Consider the following 21,341-nt stretch of genomic DNA (forward strand, 5'->3'; position numbering starts at 1 on the left):
TTATGGACATCAGGAGTACCATTGCAAACCTTAATATTTTGCTTCTTTGTGGCTTCAGTTTAGAGTAACTGTAGATTGGCAGACACCAAGCTGTTTTCAATTTGACCTTCGGTTAAGCTAAAAACTACATAACAACTAAGGATGCCCATTTCCTGTTACTTACAGAGAAGGATACATAAAAGGGCCAGATGAACAAGAAAACAGCCTGTCTGGGGTATGGCAAGAGAATCTGTAACTTTAATAAGCACCCCATGTGATTCTGACGAACAGACAAATTTGGGGAACTGCCTAGGCCACTTTATTTTGTAAAGGAATGATTGAAGAACTTTTTTTCCAGATATTTTTTTAAAAACCAAGACATCATTATTTCATTGTGGTAAAATATGTGTAACAAATTTACCATTCTAACCATTTTCAAGTGTACAATTCAGCGGTATTAAGTACATTCAGTGTTGTGCAACCATCACCACTCATGTTCAGAACTTTTTCATCATCTCAAACTGAAACTCTTGGACCCATTAAATAACAGCTCCTCACCCTCTCTGCCTTCCCTCCCAGGACCTGGTAACCTCTATTTTACTTTCTATCTCTATGAATTTGCCTATTCTAGGTACTACGTATATAAGTGAACAGATCGCTGATTTTTTTTCAAAATCTTAATGGCTTTTTTGCCTGGAGGTATGGGTCTGGGTGAAGGGGAGCAAATATTAATTGGGTGCATTGACATCATGAGTCAAGGTCACATTCAGATTTACTGGATTTATCTCAAGCAATAGAAAACTTTGTTTATAAACTTTGGTTTCATGGAATCGTAGATATTCCTTTTGTTCTAATTATTTTATTATGATCTATGTGTTCATGTATAAAATTTATTGATTCAACATCATTACTGACTAGTTGTGATATCCAATCTTATTTTCTCATAAAATTAATAAGCATATTTTAAAAAATCCCTTCTCAATTATATCATTCTAAGCTATTTCTGCAATATTAAGGACCAGCAGAAAAATAGGTAACTAAATTACCATAAGCAGGGTTCCAAAGTTCAAAAGCAGAGGAATTAGCATTTTTTAGTTTCTTTTTATAAAAAGCATCTACTTCAAGCCATAGAAAATTTGAAGTTTCAGATCCTCTGTCCACAAGATTTAGTACTTGACTTATAGCCCTTTTGGCTCCTTCAGATGTGTTATTATTTGCCTAAGGAAGCAGGGAACTTCTTCAGTGCCCAGAGTAGTAGTCTGGGGAGAAAGTCCATCTTGCCTAGATGATAGATACCTGTGCCAGAGGCCCAGAAAGCACCTACCACTTGGGATGTAGAACAAAGGAAATGATTGTTTGGTTTATTTTAAAACATATTTCTTAACTTTTAAGTCCAACCATCTGTGACATGCTCACCAGCTTCACTGGCTGACCGTGTAAGTCTGATCTGTCAGTAACATAGTACGGCAGCACCTAATTATGTATTGTGTGTACCTACTAGCTGTTACTTATTTAAATCTTTAATTGTAAAATTGTTTTTTATATCTGTGCCCCTGAGGTTGGGCCACAGTATTATGATAAACCACTGGACTGATAGGTCTTCCTACCCAGTCCTGTTTTCCATTAAAAAAAAATGTATTCAGGTTTATAACTCTCAAATGTCAAAGGGCTCTTCTGATAACCTAGACCTCTCAGTGTTTGAAGTTGACCCTTGGATTCTATAATTCTCTGTCACAGACCTACTTTGTAACTTTGAGCAAATTATTTATCTTAAATACTTAACTTTCCATACAACTGTTGATTGAGCATAAAACCAGGATAATAATACCGCCTCTAGAAAAAAGGATTAGCGACTCGGTGGGTCTGTTTCCCTACTTATATATGGAAGGAAAAATGTTTCCTTACTCTTCCTTCTGAATTTTCCTCTTTGGTCCCTGCCCAAATGAAGAAGTGCTCTTCTTGGCATCATCCATGACTACCAAGAGGAACTTTGCCATACTGCCTTTGAAGTAGTGGAACAAAGCCTTCACTGTGTGCTGGGGGATCTGGCACCCTGGAGACTCCTAAGGGCCCACACCCACACCCCCTTGGGGAAGTTCTTTTCCTGAAGTTGTATTCAGACTTACACCAATATGCAGAAGGGACATCCTTCCTACAGAAAGCTTGCTTTGCCTCCCAAAGCTGTGGGGAAAGTAGTGAAGGAGAAGTGAGAACCAAGTATATATAATATTGGCAAATGTTTTGAGCACTTCAGATAAAAACGTTTGATAAGTAGTCTTATTTTTATTGCCTTATCATACTGCTTCCTGGAGAAAGTATTTTCTTTGGTCACCCGCCAATGAAAAGGATTAGCCTTTTCCTGAATTTAGGATTGTTACTTTAACTAGTTATAGAACTAGTAGAACAAGATAGACAAATGCTACTGAAATTAACTAATTAGTATTAGAGCATGATGACACTCATTTCTTCTCATTACCCTTTCCAATTCATTGACAGTTGCTGCAACCTGTATGAATGGGGTTTTGGGGGCTCTTTTTCTCACCTTACGTATTCCAAGTTGTATTTTCCATTTAGTTCCCTAGCTCTGTAGTCCAAGACTTTAAAGGATTTGCCCCAGCCCTATTCATTCCTATTTTATAGTATCTGGTAGGAAATGTTTTTTCATTTAAGTGCCTCTTATGTAAGGAGTCACCTTTTAAATTTCCATACCTTGTATCTTTATTTTAGTCCAGAATACAGTTTCATTTTCCTTGAGGCAACGTGTGAAATTTGTTAGTTTGCCTTGCCTCAAATTCATTCCCTTTTTACAGCAAAAAGAAGCTACTGGCATAACATTTCTGTATCAGAAGCTAGTTGAGCTAAAAGTATATACTTTGATATTCCCCTTAATGTGTTTAGATTGATCTACGGTGTATCTTTTGGCTCTGGGCATTCTGCATTAAAGTTAAAGCCCTTAAACCTTCATCAGCTCATCTCCATCTCTCCAAAGAAAAAAGGAAGTGAACTTCTATTGCAGTGTGAAGGACTTAAGTCATACATGAGGGCAAATTTATTAGCAATAAGGTTATTCAGTACTGGGTTTCTAAGCAATATTGCAGAAGACCCTTCATTGAAGTTCTTTGTTTTTGTTTTTAATAGAATAGATTCTTGTTATGAGGAATCAGTTAGGTACAGGTCTACTTGAAGGCATGAGGTGACAAGTTATTTCTTGAAGTCACTCTTTAGAATATGTTGCATTTTACTCTGAGGGAATTTTAACAATAATTTAATTGGGAGAATTAAAAAAGCGTGAGGCTGCTTTACAGAGAAGAGTCCTTTTAGATAGTATTTTTAATTTGGCTTGCCAATCTCTAATTCCCACTCACTTATGGTGAGTTTCAAGTATGGATAGTTTTAAGATGTGGTCAGTTTCCAAGACTGCTAAGTAAAATATTAATTTCTCATATAACTTGAAGATTGTTTGTGGGAGGTCTTGATTTGGGTTTTTGCATCTTCTGAGGAGCACTTCATAGTTCAATGACTCTCATCTGAACCCTGCAAAGATGGTGATATTCATCTTAGAAAAGAAAAAAACTTGCATACTCCCTATACAGTATTGTATGCTACTACCTAAAGCCATTCACTTGTGAAACAGTAACCTTTAAGACAGTAGCCTGAGTTCTCTTCCTCTCTCCCCATCAATCAATTCTTAGAGGCTGTTAGCACTGTCTTCTGCTTTTCTCTTGTCAGATGGAGAGAAGGGGTTGGCAGAGGCAGAACAACCTTCATAAACTTGGAGCAGAGTACCATGATCCTAACTTAAAGTAATAACCAGAAGACATAAGGTCTAGAAATCCTCAGAGCGACTTTATATGACAGATAAGATATTTATATAATGAAACATCAATGCCCGTGATCTAAATTAAGCTACCTAACCTTTCAATGTCATCATTTCTCTGTTTGTAAAAGGGGAATAGCAATACCAATCACTGTCTTCCGCTAGAGTTTGGGAGAAATTTAATGAGATAATGAACTTAATTCTACTCTTACAAGGAAACATATTGTTGACTTTTAGGAGAATGAACTATTTGGGGGTCCTTAAGGGGCCTGACAATCTATTACTTCTTCCAGCCCTCAAATAGTACTATTGTAAAAAGCTAATCCACTGCCAAGTAGTAAGCCATTTATTCTGTGGATAGATCAGGACCAGCGTGAAAAAAAGGATTTTGATCTCTTCTTTGGAAGAACTATCACTAACTAGATAAGCACAAAGATATCCTTTTATCTTTCTCTTTTTTTAAAAAAAAATTAGAACAGAAGAGTAGTTGTGTTTGATGGTTCACTTTGGGAGGAGAATGTTAGGTTCAATCCTGGAACACATTAAATCAGATGATTTACATTTTTGAAAAGTTCTCTATAACAGGCATTCTCAATGGAGGCAATATTGCCTTTAAGGGGGCAAAAATTGGTTCTATGGAAGGCAAAAATATATTAGATTATATATATCATGTCTGTGGTGTTAAAATATCATGGCGGGATGGACAACTAAGAAAAATGTCTAAAAAAGTCTTGGTGGGGGGTGCCCATAATGAAAAAAAGATTGAGAAACATTGCTCTGGTTTAGAACAGGCATAGAGCTGTCAGTTACTTTCAGACATGCTTGTCCCTAGGCATAGCCAAGTTGCAGATGTTCAGGTCATATGCAGATAGGTATTGATTATTCCTTCAGTCTGAAAGGGACCGAATGCAGAGAAACCTTGAAAGAAGATGAAATTCGTACCTTAAGGGGTTATGATTTCAGACAAACGGCTCACAATACTTTGTGCTTAAATAAAATGTGGTTAAATAAAATGTGGTTAAATCTTTAAGGTAAGAGATTTCTTTTTTCTCTTGCCTCTTTAGCCTTACAGAAGGGCATATCAAGGCTCGGGATAATCTTCAAAGTACTTCACAGAAAAAGCCAGAGAAAGGAGAGGGTGTGGACCCCATAGGCAAAAAGGGAATAGTTGTCTAAATAGTAATGTAAAATGCACAGCATGGAAGTCTAGAAAATTGGTGAGAATTGACATTTAAGCATTTAAGAAATGTTAAGTTTGCTGTTGCTGCTTATACTAATAAACATTTATATATCCAAAGTATTTTTTCTTCCATCCCACTCATATGTCTTATATAGTTCTTTCATACACTTAGAATGGATAGAACAACCCAAAATTGATTTGTTATGTACTATTAAATTTGGAAGAGGCCTGTGTTCTGTCAGGCTTGGGAGTCCTGAAATGATAGAAGGCCCATATTTTTTTTTTTTTTTTTTTTTTTTTTTTTTTGGTCGTTTTTTTTTTTTTTTTTGTGACCGGCACTCAGCCAGTGAGTGCACCGGTCAGTCCTATATAGGATCCGAACCTGCGGCGGGAGCGTCGCCGCGCTGCCAGCGCAGCACTCTACCAAGTGCGCCACGGGCTCGGCCCAAAGGCCCATATTTTTAAAAAAATTTTTTTCTAGTCTCTGACTTCCTTGCTTAATCATTCTATTCTTTTAAATACATAACCATAACTTGGAGGAAAGAGAAACAGTAATTATTTCTTCCTCCTTACCCATTTCACAGTGATACTTGGGACAATAAGTACTCTTTCTCCAAGCCAAGCATTTGATAAGCATTAGTTGCTATGGGCATTTAACTGCCTTACAGAAATCCATCCCAATTCCCTGCCTATTGATTTCTTAAGATCATAGAAGAAAATGCACTGAATCCTCAAGAGGCCCTCAAGCTCCCTGACATGGGCACATTCATCTGACCCCCTACCCCAATTCCAAAATCTAACTTATTGTCCTTTTCATAGTTCCTCAGATCCATGCCCTTTAGCTTCTCTTTGTTACCCACTGGGTGGGTGTAACCAAACCTCAGTCACACTGTGGCCCCAGCAGCTGGACTCCTCTGTCTCCCCCATTACATTGCAGACATTCTTTTCACATCATTTTGTCCTCTCTGCTGCATTCCCTCTATTTGGCTTCATTCCCTCTGTGCAAACTTCTGTTTCAAGGGACAGGAGTTTGCCAAGGAGATGCTGGCAGAAAGGGTCCAGTTCTCTCCTTTCTATCTGAAGAGCCCAGTGTCACTCATTAGCATATGAGAAGAATGGTTGTAAATAAACATCAAATGAGGTTAACGAGCTGCAGCTCATCAATATTAATGAAGTCCACCCTTGGAGTGAGGTACCGATGGCTCTAATCACAAGAAGCAGTAAGGCCCCACTTACAGAGCGAGAAGGGTTAGATTCAGCCTGTTGGAATGTTTGTCATTTTATGACCCCAGGAATGCTGCAGAGAAAGGCTGTCAGATACCAGATCTGTGCTTGCAAGCCCCCCTTGTATTCAGACTACATCTGTTTGCCTCAACAGGTGGAAGCCTAGAGGAAGAAGGCTGCATACACTAAGCCAGAATTTGGGATGGGAATTCTCCAGGCCAGTCTGCTGTTTTCAAGTCAAAAATAAGGTCCCCATAGTACCAGGATTTGGTTTCTCATTGCCCTTTCATCAGTAACCCCATGGAACCCAAACTCTTGTTTCCAATGTACCGAGAGAATATCTGGGGACCTTCCAAGCCCAGCTTCATAAAAAAATGAAGAAACTCCTATTTTATGTAGTTTAGTGTGCCAACCACCAATTAGGTCACTCCACAGAATCATGTTTGATTTGTGTGCCTATATTTAGAGGATTCAAAGAGTAGTAAGTACAGCTATATTTACTGAGTACTTACTATGTCATAAGCATTGTACTGAACATTTTTGATATGTTATATAATCCTCACAATAATCCCATGAGAGTATTTCCATTTCACAGATGGGGAAGTTGAAGCTCACTGATTTGATGTAATGTGTCAGATCACACATCTAAAAAGTGGCAGAAGAGATTAGATCTAGATCAGACTGCAAAGCCCATGCTCTTAATCACTACACCCTATGGCATCTCGTAGGCAATCACATGAAGTATGTGAGCTTTTGTTCTGCTCCTTCCCTTTTGTAAGATATATGTCCTTCTTCAATTCAAGAGACTAAAGACAAAGTAGTTCTCTGAAAGTAGAATCAGGAGACTTTAGAATTAATTTTTTTTAAGTCAAAGCACCTCTGAAATTATTTTTAGAAGGGAAACTTTTATTAAATGTGATTTCCTTTGGATATAAGTTTGGGGTCAGAAAGATATGTGTTTTGTGTGTGTGTGTGTGTGTGTGTGTGTGTGTGTGTGTGTGTGTGTGTGTGTGTGTGTGTGTGTGTGTGTGTGTGTGTGTGTGTGTGTGTTGGGTAGCAAAGATACTGATTTATTCACCTTGTCACACCTGTTCCTTTTATGATTAAGTACACACCTTGCATAAGGTAAGTGACCATGGAACACAGAGAAGCTGCCTGGCTCCCATGGCTGATTTGAGCCTGTGACCCTATCCTAAATTACACTTTTTCAACAGCTGAACCCCTAGTTTATTACTTAAAGTTCATACTCTCAGCTTCTTTACCTGTAATTTCCTTGGGGGTGGGAAGGAGAATATGGTGCTTCATCAGATGGTTGTTATAAAAAACAAAAACTACACCTGATTGTCTTTCTTCTGCTTTTTTTTTTTTTTTTTTTTTCCTTGAAAACTCAGGAACCTTTACTTGGTAATTTTTACCTAGGCAAGACACCCAGGAATGTTTCCACAGAATGGCACCCAGAGCCCACCCATGCAGGAGTCCTTCCTGCCACCAAGGTAACCAAAACTAGGAAGCAATTGAAACTGGGTCTTCCTTTCCCAGGCCTGTGGCTGTCAACTTGGCTCAGAAAGAGGCAGACTGATGACTTTGTCTCCTCATCCAGTTACACTACCACACAGTTCTCATTTGAGCCTGGTCACATGGCTGTGCCTTCTTATGGCCAAACAAGGATATGCTGTTTCCAGTTCCTTGCACCCTGAGTTTAGCCTGGGCATCCTTAGATGAAACCATCAGGACCCCCAAACCTTGAAGTTTTTCCAGGGACAAATTGCATGTAGTCATGGAAAGGAGGAACAGAGCTGTGCGGTAGAGCAGCGGATGGTGTTCAGTTGGGATGTTTGCAAGAGCCAAGGGGTTAGTTCATTGCTGCTTTGTATACTCAGGCACACCAGAAAACTCAGATTAATAGGCTGTTTATTCTTCAGCATGTTCCTTGAATCAAAGGCTCTGGATGGTATTATTAAAGAGCATTTGTAAGAGTGCCCTGGAACACTCCTCCTGGGCTCCACTCACTGAAGAGGAACGATTGAGTCCTTTCATTTCCTGGGCAGCATCCTTTTTGCTCATTGCTCACTACAGTATAAAGATCTGCAGAACCTTTGTTAGAAACAAAATCTTTTTCTAAAAAGTTTTTATGAGGTCCCATTAACTACAGCACCTTGGTCTGTTGGAGCCTTATTATTTAATGTCCTTGTCTTTGAGCTACCTGAACCCAGTAAATGCAGTCCACTCTATCTCAGGGAGTTGTTTTGTTTTTCATTTTTTGGCTGTCTTTGGCACCAGTTCCCTGTTTGGGCAGTATTGTCATTTTTCTTCATGGTTGTTTAAAGGAATTTTTCCAGAAGGAAAGGAAACATCCACATGAACCCTATTCTGTGAAGCAAATTAATATTTTTTTCTATTATAAGATTCTACTGAAATGTAATGAAGTTTCTTTCTTCAAACCTTGGAATTGAAGTATGTTGAATTATGAAAGAGTTACTTCCTCCATTCCACCCCCTACAGTAGTGATTTATATTGGAGAAGGTGGCAAAAAATTAGGAGGGAAACTGCTTCTCCACAATCCCTTTGGTTCCCTTTCAGTATCGGCATGCTGGCATGTGAGTGATCACTGTACCCTGTTCCCTCTGGCAGTTATACTTTTCCTGTGGTCTGGAAAATATTGTATTTCAGGCCATCCACAACTTTTGCTTGCATGTGTGCACACACACACATATACATGTAACGCAACCATATGCCTCCTGGGTATCCTCGACACAGAGGCATCCAATATATTTCAAAGGTGCTGGCTCTCACAGCCATTGCAGTACATAGAGCTCCATAGAGACAGCGCTGGGGCAAGTGAGAGCTGGACGGGCACTGGGCGACTCTGTGCCTCGCTGAGGAAAAATAACTAAACATGGGCAAAGGAGATCCTAAGAAGCCGAGAGGCAAAATGTCATCATATGCATTCTTTGTGCAAACTTGTCGGGAGGAGCACAAGAAGAAGCACCCAGATGCTTCAGTCAACTTCTCAGAGTTTTCTAAGAAGTGCTCAGAGAGGTGGAAGACCATGTCTGCTAAAGAGAAAGGAAAATTTGAAGACATGGCAAAGGCGGACAAGGCCCGTTATGAAAGAGAAATGAAAACATATATCCCTCCTAAAGGGGAAACAAAAAAGAAGTTCAAGGATCCCAATGCACCCAAGAGGCCTCCTTCGGCCTTTTTCTTGTTCTGTTCTGAGTATCGCCCCAAAATCAAAGGAGAGCGTCCCGGCCTATCCATTGGCGATGTTGCAAAGAAACTGGGAGAGATGTGGAACAACACTGCTGCAGATGATAAGCAGCCTTATGAAAAGAAGGCGGCTAAACTGAAGGAAAAATATGAAAAGGATATTGCTGCATACCGAGCTAAAGGAAAGCCTGATGCAGCAAAAAAGGGAGTTGTCAAGGCTGAAATAAGCAAGAAAAAGAAGGAAGAGGAGGAAGACGACGAGGATGAAGAGGATGAGAAGGAAGAGGAAGATGAAGAAGATGAAGAGGAAGAGGAAGATGATGATGATGAATAAGTTGGTTCTAGCGCAGTTTTTTTTTTCTTGTCTATAAAGCATTTAACCCCCCTGTACACAACTCATTCCTTTTAAAGAAAAAAATTGAAATGTAAAAAAATAAAAATAAAAAATATATTTCAAAGGTGCTCAAAGTTCACTTATCACTATAGACAGTGCAAACACTCAGCACATTGCAGACACTTATACCTATCAAACAAACCCAGTACACATAATAAGCAATAGTTTTAAATCTGGCACAACCTTTAATTACCACAGCCAGAGGCCAGAAAATGAAATCAGGGTCGTATATCTAGGGTTAGAATTCTAGAAACTATCTGGCATCCTGTAGCCCAAGGTTCCACCAGGGAGGTGCGCCTTGGAGCAATGGGAGTCCTCTCATCCAGAAGATACTGTCCCCTCACTTCCCTCCAAAACCAGCACAGCTGTTTGGATGAGAACTATCTGTCATATATACACTGAGACTAAGATATATATACACACCCTGGCATTCTGCCTGATTCCCTCCTTGAAGCCCATCTGTTTATCCAGTTCCAAATCCCAGAATGCAGTCACCAAAAAGTAAATAGTGAAAAGGGACAGATTTTTTTTCTTTCTTTCTTGATAAACATGTTCCAATGAATAAAACAGATTTTGAAAACACATTCCATCTAGTAAATCTTACCTCACAGCTGTGTGAGAAGGGCTTGAAGGAGAGAAGGATGGGATGTGGGAGGGTCTTGGGACTTGACTAGGAGAATTAGAAAGTAAAGATATCCACCAAGCAGGGGCAGTTCAGTACTATCTACTTCTTGTAGGATGGAAATTTGCTTCTTTCCCTCATTCTAACCCCTCATCCTATATGTGGGATCTACGATAGGCTCACCAAAGATGAAGATCTGGCTGCAAGTATCAGCTTCTTTAGCTGAAAAGCTAAAATTTTCTCTATAAAACAAAAGATTCTTCTTCATCTAATTTGGTCCCACATCTCATCCCTCACAATCAGAGCAGAGAGATGAGAACAGAGGTTAAGGATTGGGGTGGGGGTGACTTTAGAGGACATGCCCTGTGCTTCCGCCTGTGCTCTGTTCCTCAGCCACTAACCCTGCTCTCATCCACTCCAGTTGTAAAGCTCCTTTAGATTAAGACAACAGAGTGTTGCCCCAAGCACCCCATCCGGTCTGTCTCTGCTTCACATCCACCCCTTTGGCTAGAAAAATGAGGGACTGAGCTGAGATCAAGAACTTGGATTTTGAAGATCAGGAACAAGCACAAGAAATTGACCTTTTGCCTCAGAGGCAGCTGGATGTTTGTGTGCCTCTGCTCGATGTGGAATTGGCTCACTGAAGCATTCAGGAGTCGTTTTTTAAAAATGTTCTCTTCACTCCTCATTTGCGGGTCAGATGCTTTGGATAATCCAGTGGAATTCTCTCTGCTTCACTGCTGGTTGCTGCCAGACACAGAGTGCTAAATCCTGTCAGTCGGTGACTTGAGATGATGGTGTGTGAAACAGTGCTGCGATTCGGACATCCTGCATTCCGTCGCATGGACTGCTTTACAGTTAACCATAGGAGAGAAATGTGGCAGCAGAGCAGGAAAGTGCAGTGTCTGCAGCCCTCGCCACGTCTTTACTCTGGAAACAGAGCACCTGCCTGTGCCTCCACACTCCCGCATGGTAGTATGTATGTCCCAGAATTGGTAAGCCTTGGGGTAGGGAAAATGAAGATAATGATGAAGGTCCCTGGAGGGTTCAGAGTCTTGTCCAGCATCCGATGTAAATATGCATGTGCGCCCGTGTTCCTTGGTTATTGTCTAATGTGATTGCACATGTGCACCCGGGTGTTGGGGGCAGGGTAGGGGCCGAGCCACGGGAAGGCTGCTCCTGCTGCTAGAGGCTGCTGCTGCCAGGGCCCCCAGGATGCCCCGAGAGGCCACTGCTGCCCCTGCCTCTGGATCTGTAAGCTTCTGCTGTGGAAGCTGAGGACTGAGCTCGAGTCGTCTGCCAATGGCTCCCATGATCTTTCCCAATTACCTAGCTCGTGGACCTACATGTGAGGGCTCTGGTGACCTAGTCTGGACAATGGGTTTGAAGGGTTTGTGAGCCCTAGCCCTAACCCGACAATACAATTGTCGGCTGCGTGGGCAGGGTTCCGACAGTTGCCCTAACCAGACAATTAGCATAACCATACAGCAATATACTTGGAATTCCGTTTCATTCAATATTGTTCCTTTCCCAGGCCTCATAGAGCAATTTCTTCAATAGATTGCAACATGCCAGAGACAGAAATCGCATTTGTGTGCAGAGTAGGGAAATGGGAAATAAAACACTCTTTCTGTTGCTTCTTATCTCCTGGTGTTTGCACTTGCCTTTCCTTCTTTCCCCAGATTTCATGGCTGGCCCCTTCTCATCTGGTTAGTTCTCAACTCAAATGATACCTTCTCAAAGTGGTTATCTTTGAACACTTCATCGAATGTTGTCCTATGTTCAATCACTCTATCACACAACTTGGTTTTACTTATGCCATCACCCTTATCACCTTTTTTTTTCTTTGGCAGCTGGCCGGTAAGGGAATCAATATGGGGATGGGTACTTGGTGTTATCAGCACCACACTCTAACCAACTTAGCTAACCAGCTAGCCCCACTGTTATCACTTTCTAAAAGTATTTTATTTGTCTATTTATTTATTATCTATCCACACACACACACTAGAATATAAGGGATTTTTGTCTGCCGTATTCATCACTATTTCCCCAGAACCTATCACAACCCCTGGCACACAGTTGACATTTAATGTTTACTGACTAAATAAATAGGTAAGAATGTAGCAGCAGTTAAGAACTCTCAAAGCAGAAATGGTGGACTAGCAGGTACAAAACTATGCTCACCACCCTAAGTAAATCATTGTACAGTATATGCATATATTGAAACAACACACTCTATCCCACAAATATGTACAAGTAAATGTTCAAATTTAAAAAGAAAAAAAGAACTCCCAAGGCAAATACACATGGTTACTATCAGGAAATGGTAAAGGTAGACAGACAAATTGTTTGAGGAATGGAATGAAAATACAAGTTTGTTATACTGATTTTAATAATGGTTTAATTGCAAATTGAATGTGAGTCAAAGATCACATAAATTGAGTTGCTCTTCATTTCTTCTGACTCAGACTAAACTGTTCCCTATTGAGTAGCTCACTCAAGTCAGGGCCGTGGAGACCAAGCACTACAAACTTCCTTGCCAAGCTGGCATAATTGAGGCTACAGAGGATGCATCGGACAGTGCCTGGCTTTGCTTTCTCTAGGGCAGGTGCCAGAAGAATCAGGCACAACAATTTAAAGCAGTTTAAAGCGCAGCCTGGGTATCTTCATCAGCCTTTATTACACTCTTGCCTGCCTCCAGTTCCCAAAGAAACTACATTCCTGTCCGCAGCTCAGGGGCTCTGCAGCTCCTTCGGTTGTGAAAGCCATGGAGGGTGGGTGCGGTGTGTCTTAGCTCTGACCTGCCCAGTGTGAGACAGTATGACCAAGAGAATGCTTCCTTTTAGCCTGGCAGACACATGGCACTCATCACCTCACAAGTCCTTCATCTACATGAGAAGTATTAGATTCTCAGAAGTTATCTTTTGTCTTGTTTGGGCAAGATCAGTGCCTAGTGTCATGAGAAAGAGATTAAAGATTAAAGGGCCTCCGCCAGGAAAGTGGATAGTTTTGCCTGAATCTCTTAATTTGTTTTTCCCCTTACAAGTACATTCATGTTGCTGGGCTCCTGACTTACTCCCTGGCAGTTTGTAGTCATTATTATCATGACTTTGTGGTCTCATTGATATTAGAATGGGCTTCAACTGCTGGAGATGATGCTTCTATGCTCCACTGCTTTTTCTCTTACGTTGCTTCTGTTGGTTTCAGCCTTTAGCAAGCCACCCCACTCCACACCCCACTCTTTCCCTTTTATTGATGCTATGTTGACTTTGCATGCCTCTGTTAGTTCAGTTTTCTGAGCACCTGCAGAGAATTAACCATCTCTGCTTACTGCTGGGGATCACCCAGGCCTTTGATCTATTTCATTTCTGTACTTTTGGAAATGTTGAAGGACTAACCCCACCATAGTACATAAAAGGTGCTATAGTCCCTATAGCTTGACCTTCCAAACTAGCTCTGCTTAGGGACCAGAAGATATTCCTGTAAATACATAGGTAGATACCATTTATTAAATGTTTTCTATGTACCATATACTCTTCTAAGCTCTTAATGTTAATATCTTATTTAGTCTTTGCTTGTAGGCCTAAAAGGCCATACATGAACAGACCCCAGTTATTTCTCTAACCTTGTCTCTTATTCCTTTCCCCCTTTTTCTTTTGGCTCCAGCCACATTAGCTTCCATGCTGTTTACCTAATAGGCATGCTCCCTCCTTGAGACCTTTGCAGTGGTTATTCCCTCTGCCTGGAATGCTCTTCCCTCAGCTGTCCATACTGGTTATTCCTTAACCTCTTTCAAATCTTTGCTTAGGTGTTACATTTTCCATGAAACCTACCTAGACCATTCTATATAAAATTGTACCACCGTTACCACCTCATACTCCCTATCTGACTTGCTCTATTTTATTTTTTTCCATTGTACTTATAATTAATGTACTATATTGTTTACTTGTTTATTTTATGTATAATTTATCTGTCTTCTCCACTAAAAGATAAGCTCCATAAAGGCAAGGAGCTTGTCTGTTCCCTAATGTATCCTAAGCACCTAAAAAACAGTATCTGCCACAATGTAGCTGTTCCGTAATATCTGTTGAATGAATGAACTTTGTTCCTTCGAAAACCCTGTGAGGTAGGTATTCTGTTATCTCCCATTTTAAAGATGATGGAATTGAAGCTCAAAAAATTTAAGTAACTAACTTTCCCTGGGTTATTCATCTAGTAAGTAGTAGAGCTGGGATATGAACCCAGGATTAACTTCACAAAGTGCTTTCAACCAAGAGGTCAATCCTGAGAGTCATCTGAGCAAAGGAAGATTCTCAACTGACCAATTACTCAGATTGTTAGAGCATGGTGCTGATAGCACCAAGGTCTGAGGTTCGAGTCCTGTACCAGCCAGCAGAAAAAATAAATAAAAAATGAATGAATGAATAAGTACAGATTCTCCCACCCTGATCCCAAGGATTCTGGTTCTGAAGGTTTTGGATACATAAATCATACTTGGAGTTGCACTGGGATATGTTACATTGCCTTTAAGGGCCTGGCATCTACATAGGGAAGCATAGAGTTAAAACGTATTGAACATATTTTCACTGCCTACTGTGTACCAGTCCCTGTGGTATATAAAAGCAAATGAGATGGAGTTCTTACCCTGAAGACTCACTCTAGTGGACCTTGGAACCCTACCTTGACTCTGCCAGATTACCTCACATGAGGAAGCTATTTACTCTTTAGGTCTTAGTTTCTCCCTCTGTAATATGGAGATAGTCAATTATTTACTTACAAAAGACCAGATCTGTGACCCCCACCCCCACACCCCATAGGCTCTTTTAAGTTGTGAAGTCACAAAATGGACTAACTTTCAATGCTGAACAATGACAGAATGGTGATGGTACAGACAGACAAATAAATCATAACTCGACCATCAATAAATAGTGGAAGACTGGCCAGTTAGCTCAGTTGGTTAGAGTATGGTGCTGATAACACCAAGGTCGAAGGTTCAATCTCTGTACCAGCCAGCCACCAAAAATAGGTAGGTAGGTAGGTAGGTAGGTAGGTAGGTAGGTAGGTAGGTAGGTAGATAGATAGATAGATAGATAGATAGATAGATAGATAGATAGATAGATAGATAGATAGATAGATAGATACTTACAAGCACATGCTTTGAATTCAGGCAGATCCATAAATCAAAGCCTGAATGTGCTATTTGCTAGTTATGTAACTGAGCAAATTACATCACCTACCTATGTCTGCGAGTAAAATGAGGACAACAATACTTACCTTATAGGACTGTTGAGAGGGATTAAATGATAGTAATGATGCACAGCACTCAGTAAAATAATTTAAAAACATGACTAACACACTGAGGCAGTGTATAATCACTAATAAATAGTTTAGTGACAATAAATATAGAAAGACTCAGAAGAAGAGTTTTATAGCCTACTGTTTTAAAGTTTGGGTACTGCTTTTTTTTGTTTTAATATAATTTACATGGAAATCTTTTCAAAATATATGTAAATATACGTACAGTGGCCTTGTCTGTCTTCTTATATAATTTATCTTATTTTGTTATCTAAGCATCGTCGTCATAATCATAAATTATTTTACTATGCTGGAAAACTCTGCTGCCTTCAGGGCTGTTGAAGTGTACCCTAAATGCACCCAGATTGTATTTTAAATATTTTTTTCCTGCCTGTCTGTTCTGTCATGCTGTTAATACCTAATTTCTCACTGTTGTCCTTGTACCTGCCTTTTATAGTTCCTTTTCTCCTCCTGGTTTACTTTGTCTAATCTATATTGGCTTACAAACTAGATGGCCAAGCTTGTTAAAACTTTGAGTATAAGCAAAGTTTGACTCTGAAGCCTGTAAGTTAGCCACAAAAGCTTTAGTATATGCCTTTGTGACATCTGTTTTGCATACTTAGAGATTTACTGGCATTTAGATATTTGAAATTGCCTGTTAGTTCACCCCACTCCAGCGCCTTGGGGCCCACCAGGGGACCCAGGGCGTGGAGAAGGGGACCGGACCCCCCATCCCACAACCAGACACACCACTCCAGCACTGTGGGGCCCACTCAGGGACCCAGGGCATGGAGCCGGGGATCGGACACTCTCCACAACCAGGCACACCACCAGCACCAAGGAGCAGGCCAAAAACATCTCCTCCTTATTGGTGGCCCACCACAACTACCACGATAACCATGGCTGCTGCAAAGGCAGCTAGATGCCACAACCACCACGCAGATGGTCCACCAGCCACTGGAGTGCGTTGACACAAGGAGAGTCACCAGCAGAGATAAAGAAAGGAGGAGGATGTCTCTCTCGACAGAGCCCATTTCAGCAGAAGAGGCATCTGCTCTATCATAGTATTGGGGGACCTGATTACACCTCTCATCATTGGACAGATCATTTGGGCAGCAAATCAACAGAGTAACCATTATTCTTTCAGAGGGAGAGAAGAAATATAAGGTGATTAGAGGGGGGAGGGGGGAGGGAAAGGGGGTTGGGGAGGGATTGGACAAGGGGCATAAAGAATAATTACGATTTGTAACAATATATATGCTAGTAATATTGATTTGATCAACATATCTCAATGTTGAACCCCAAAAATATGTATAATCAATATTGATTCAATAATTTTTTTAAAAAATAATAAATAAATAAATGTAAAATGCTTGGCACCAACCTTAGCACATAGTAACTGCTTAATTGTTAGGTATTGTTTTAAATCAGTAATAAATATCAATAGCTACCTAAGACCTAAAAAAAGAAAGAAAGAAAGAAAAGAAATTGCCTGTTAAGTGTTTTGTTTGGGTTTTTTTTGGTTAAAATGGTAAATTTTATGTTATATATATTTTACTATAATAAAAAAGCAAAACCAAAATAAAAAGCCATCTAGCTTCCAGGTGAGTTCCTCTTGAATCTACCACCCCCTGAAATATCCTTAAAATATACATTAGCACATAGACAGGAACAAGTTCAAGAGCTCCATTGTACAACATGGTGACTGTAGTTAATAAGAGTGTATCATGTTCTTGAAAATCACTGGAAGTGGATTTTAAGTGTTCTCACCATAAAAAATAAGTATGTGAGGTAATGTATATGTTAAGTTGCTTGATTTAGCCATTCCACAGTGTATACATATCTCAAAACATCATGTTGTCTGCAATAAATACTACAACTTTTGACAGTTGAAGAAATAAATACATTTTTTTTTTTAAATTTTTTAAATTTTTTTTATTTATTTTTTTTTTTTAATTTTATTTTGTCGATATACATTGTGGCTGATTATTGCTCCCCATCACCAAAACCTCCCTCCCTTCTCCCTCCCCCTTCCCCCCCAACAATGTCCTTTCTGTTTGCTTGTCGTATCAACTTCAAATAATTGTGGTTGTTATATCTTCTTCCCCCCCCCCCGGTTTGTGTGTGTGTGTGTGTGTGTGTGTGTGTGTGTGTGTGTGAATTTATATATTAATTTTTAGCTCCCACCAATAAGTGAGAACACGTGGTATTTCTCTTTCTGTGCCTGACTTGTTTCACTTAATATAATTCTCTCAAGGTCCATCCATGTTGTTGCAAATGGCAGTATTTCATTCATTTTTATAGCTGAGTAGTATTCCATTGTGTAGATGTACCACATTTTCCGTATCCACTCATCTGATGATGGGCATTTGGGCTGGTTCCAACCCTTGGCTATTGTAAAGAGTGCTGCGATAAACATTGGGAAACAGGTATACCTTCGACTTGATGATTTCCATTCCTCTGGGTATATACCCAACAGTGGGATAGCTGGGTCGTATGGTAGATCTATCTGCAATTGTTTGAGGAACCTCCATACCATTTTCCATAGAGGCTGCACCATTTTGCAGTCCCACCAACAATGTATGAGAGTTCCTTTTTCTCCGCAGCCTCGCCAGCAAGAAATAAATACATTTTAAAAATAAAGATTAGCCCTCTCTTCCATGCCACACCCATTCAGGGGTCCTCAACTAATAAGGGTTCTGTTGAACCTCATTCATTTATCAGCATATCTCCTAACCTTCATTCTCTGCAGTCATGAAATACCTCCCAGCAGTAGCTAAGCATCCATAGGCTGCACTGGTATTTGTTGTGGTTTTTTTCACTGATATTTGGTTCTTGTCTTTTTTTTTTTTTTAATTTTTATTGAGTCATAATTGATTATACATATTTTGGGGGTTCAATGTTGAAATATGTTGATCAAATCAATATTACTAGTATATATATTGTTGTAAATTGTATTTATTCTTTATGCCCCTTGTCCAATCTCTCCCCATACCCCTCTCCCTCTCCCCTCTCACCCTTGATAAGCCTAGATTTCTTCTCTCCCTTTGAAAGAGTAATGGTTATTCTGTTGATTTGTTGCCTAGATGATCTATCCAATGCTGAGAGGTGTGTTCAGGTCCCCCAATATTATCGTAGAGCAGATGCTTCTTCTGTCATTCTGGAATGGGCTTTGTGGAGAGAGACATCCTCTTCTTTCTTTGGTCTCTGCTGGTGACTCTCCTTGTGTCAATGCACTCCAGTGGCTGGCAGACCATCTGCATAGTAGTTGTGATGTCTAGCCACTTTCGTGGCAGCTGTGGTTACTGTTGTGGGCCACCCACATGGAGGTGATGTTTTTGGCATGCTCCTTGGCTTTGGAGGTGTGCCTGTTGGCGGGGGGAGTCCAGTCCCTGGCTCGATGCCTCAGGACCCTGGGCGGGACCCAAGGCACTGGTGGTGTGCCTGGTTGTGGGCAGGGCATCTGGGCCCCAGGACACTGGTGGTGTGCCTGGGCCGGAACTAATTTTTTGTCCTTTGCTTACTTCTTTTTTTTTTTTTAAAGATGACCAGTAAGGGGATCTTAACCCTTATCTTGGTGTTGTCAGCACCACGCTCTCCCAAGTGAGCTAACCAGCCATCCCTATACAGGGGTCCGAACCCACGGCCTTGGTGTTATCAGCACAACACTCTCTCAAGTGAAGCACAGGCTGGCTTGTCCTTTGTTTACTTCTAAAATGGGGGAACTTCCTGTGGGAACTAGTGCTTGAGCTCTGTGGTTTAGCTAAATTGTTGTTTTGCTGCTGTTTCCCTAGGGAAGGCTTTTTATGCAGCTCAGGGTTTAATGGTTGACCTTATAGGTACTTCTGGTTCTCCAGAGACCTAGTGCACCTGGGTTGTGTAGAAACTCTAATCTGGCCTGAGTCTTTTCATCAAACTGCACCCCATGATCAGTCTCCTCTGAGTGGTCCTGTGCTGATTGCGGGGCAGATCAGTTGTCCTTGCTCATCCCAGTGTTCCCCTAGTGGGCCCGTCTTCCCCACTGCCCATGCCCCAAACACTTCCTGTGGGACGGGCTGTGTGCCAGTCCCTTGCAATGGCTCACCAGCCTCTGAGCGTCTCCTTTTTTTCAGTTGTTGTGGCTCCTTGCTCCTGCATGAGTCCACAGGAACCCTATTAGTGGTCTTGCTATCCTGGGGGCCACCAAGGCTCCCTTCTCCCATGCTGCCTCCCAGCAACTCCATCCAAAGGGCACAACTGTGGCTTCTGCCAGCTCCTGCTCTGTGCGCTCAGCAGCTCCAGCCTTAAAGTGGCCACAGCCTGAAATGCTCTGAACAGTTTTTTCTTTCTCTCATCATGGCTTCTTCCACCTTCATGAACTCCATAGGTCTCTTCTCTTTTCCTGTGCTCTAGTGGCTCCAGCTTAGCTGTTGTTGCTTTTTTATAGCTGTAAATTGGTTGTTTTATGGGAGAGAGTGATGCTGGGGACCATTCATTCTGTCATCTTGACCAGAAACCAGAAGCCTTTAGTTTTAAATAGAGTAGATATTACTGTGTAGTGTACAGACACCTGGAAAAAAAATTTTTTCATTGTTTTCAGCATTGGAGGTAAGTCCATTTAGTGACTTCACAACTTTAAAGAACCTTGGAAATCATGGGGTCAGGAGCGGTCATAGAGCGGGCCTTCTAATCTCAAAATAATTGATTATTATTTCCGCTTTACAAATGAAGAAACTAAGGTGTAAAGAGTAAGTAGCTTGCTCAAGTGAGGTAGTCTGGGAGAGTCCAGCCAGGGTTCCAAGTTTCTTGAGTCTTCCCTTCTGCTGAGCCACACTGTTCCCAGGAGGAAACAATCATCTTAGACTATGGAAAGAAAGGAAAACCATCAATAAATATGGTTAAGGATTAGAAAAATGAAACCTATGGGGAATATTGTAACTATGCAGTCCTATGTCCTGACCTTGATAGGTATTTTTCCTTTTACTCCTGTCCTCATTTGAAGGGATGTGTATATACTGTGCCATCAGTGAGCCTGAATGTTTCTTTTTTTTTTTTGTCTTTTTCGTGACTGGTACTCAGCCAGTGAGTGCACCAGCCATTCCTATATAGGATCCGAACCTGTGGCGGGAGCGTCGCCGCGCTCCCAGCCCCGCACTCTCCCGAGTGCTCCACGGGCTCGGCCCAGAGCCTGAATGTTTCTATAAGAGAGGACCAAGGGGCATTATAATAAGATCCAAAAACATAGAAAGGAATATAAAAGATGATTATCAGCCTTGTAACCTCTTGTCATCCTGGACAAAACAAGGTATAGGAAAGGAACTAAATGGCATTCAGATGACTTAGAGGGGGAGGATAGAGCCACTGAGAATGGGTTACATGGAAATAGTTCTCTGAAGGAAGATACAGGGTTGATAGTCTCTCTGGATTTTTTTTTCCCATAAACCTGGGTGATTTTTTATGAAATAAGTTTTATTCTTCTGATGGCAAGAAAGCACACATCACTCATAGTCCCCAAACCCAGAGTTAACCACCATTGTTAATACTTAGATGCATTCCATTTTTTTAATGCAAATTTATGTTCTTTTTTAAAAAAAAACAAACATGGGACCATCCTCTATATAACAATTTTTATTTTGCTCTT

General features: G+C 40.8%; 2 protein-coding genes across 3 annotated transcripts in view; both read left to right on the forward strand.

Annotated features, from left to right (window-relative positions):
• Positions 1–21,341, forward strand: part of CSTPP1 (centriolar satellite-associated tubulin polyglutamylase complex regulator 1) — a 214,307-nt gene that overhangs the window by 157,065 nt on the left and 35,901 nt on the right. The window lies entirely within an intron of this gene.
• LOC134375842 (high mobility group protein B1-like) lies at positions 9,097–9,816 on the forward strand. The gene has a single exon (XM_063094592.1). The coding sequence runs from the start codon at positions 9,097–9,099 to the stop codon at positions 9,742–9,744; it is 648 nt and encodes a 215-aa protein (XP_062950662.1). The 3' UTR covers positions 9,745–9,816.

The sequence above is a fragment of the Cynocephalus volans genome, chromosome 4 (genome assembly GCF_027409185.1).
Source record: "Cynocephalus volans isolate mCynVol1 chromosome 4, mCynVol1.pri, whole genome shotgun sequence".
NCBI classification, from domain to species: domain Eukaryota; kingdom Metazoa; phylum Chordata; class Mammalia; order Dermoptera; family Cynocephalidae; genus Cynocephalus; species Cynocephalus volans.

Excerpts from the sequence above, each read along its gene's own strand:
- LOC134375842 (XM_063094592.1), top strand. The coding sequence starts at position 9,097 with ATGGGCAAAGGAGATCCTAAGAAGCCGAGAGGCAAAATGTCATCATAT.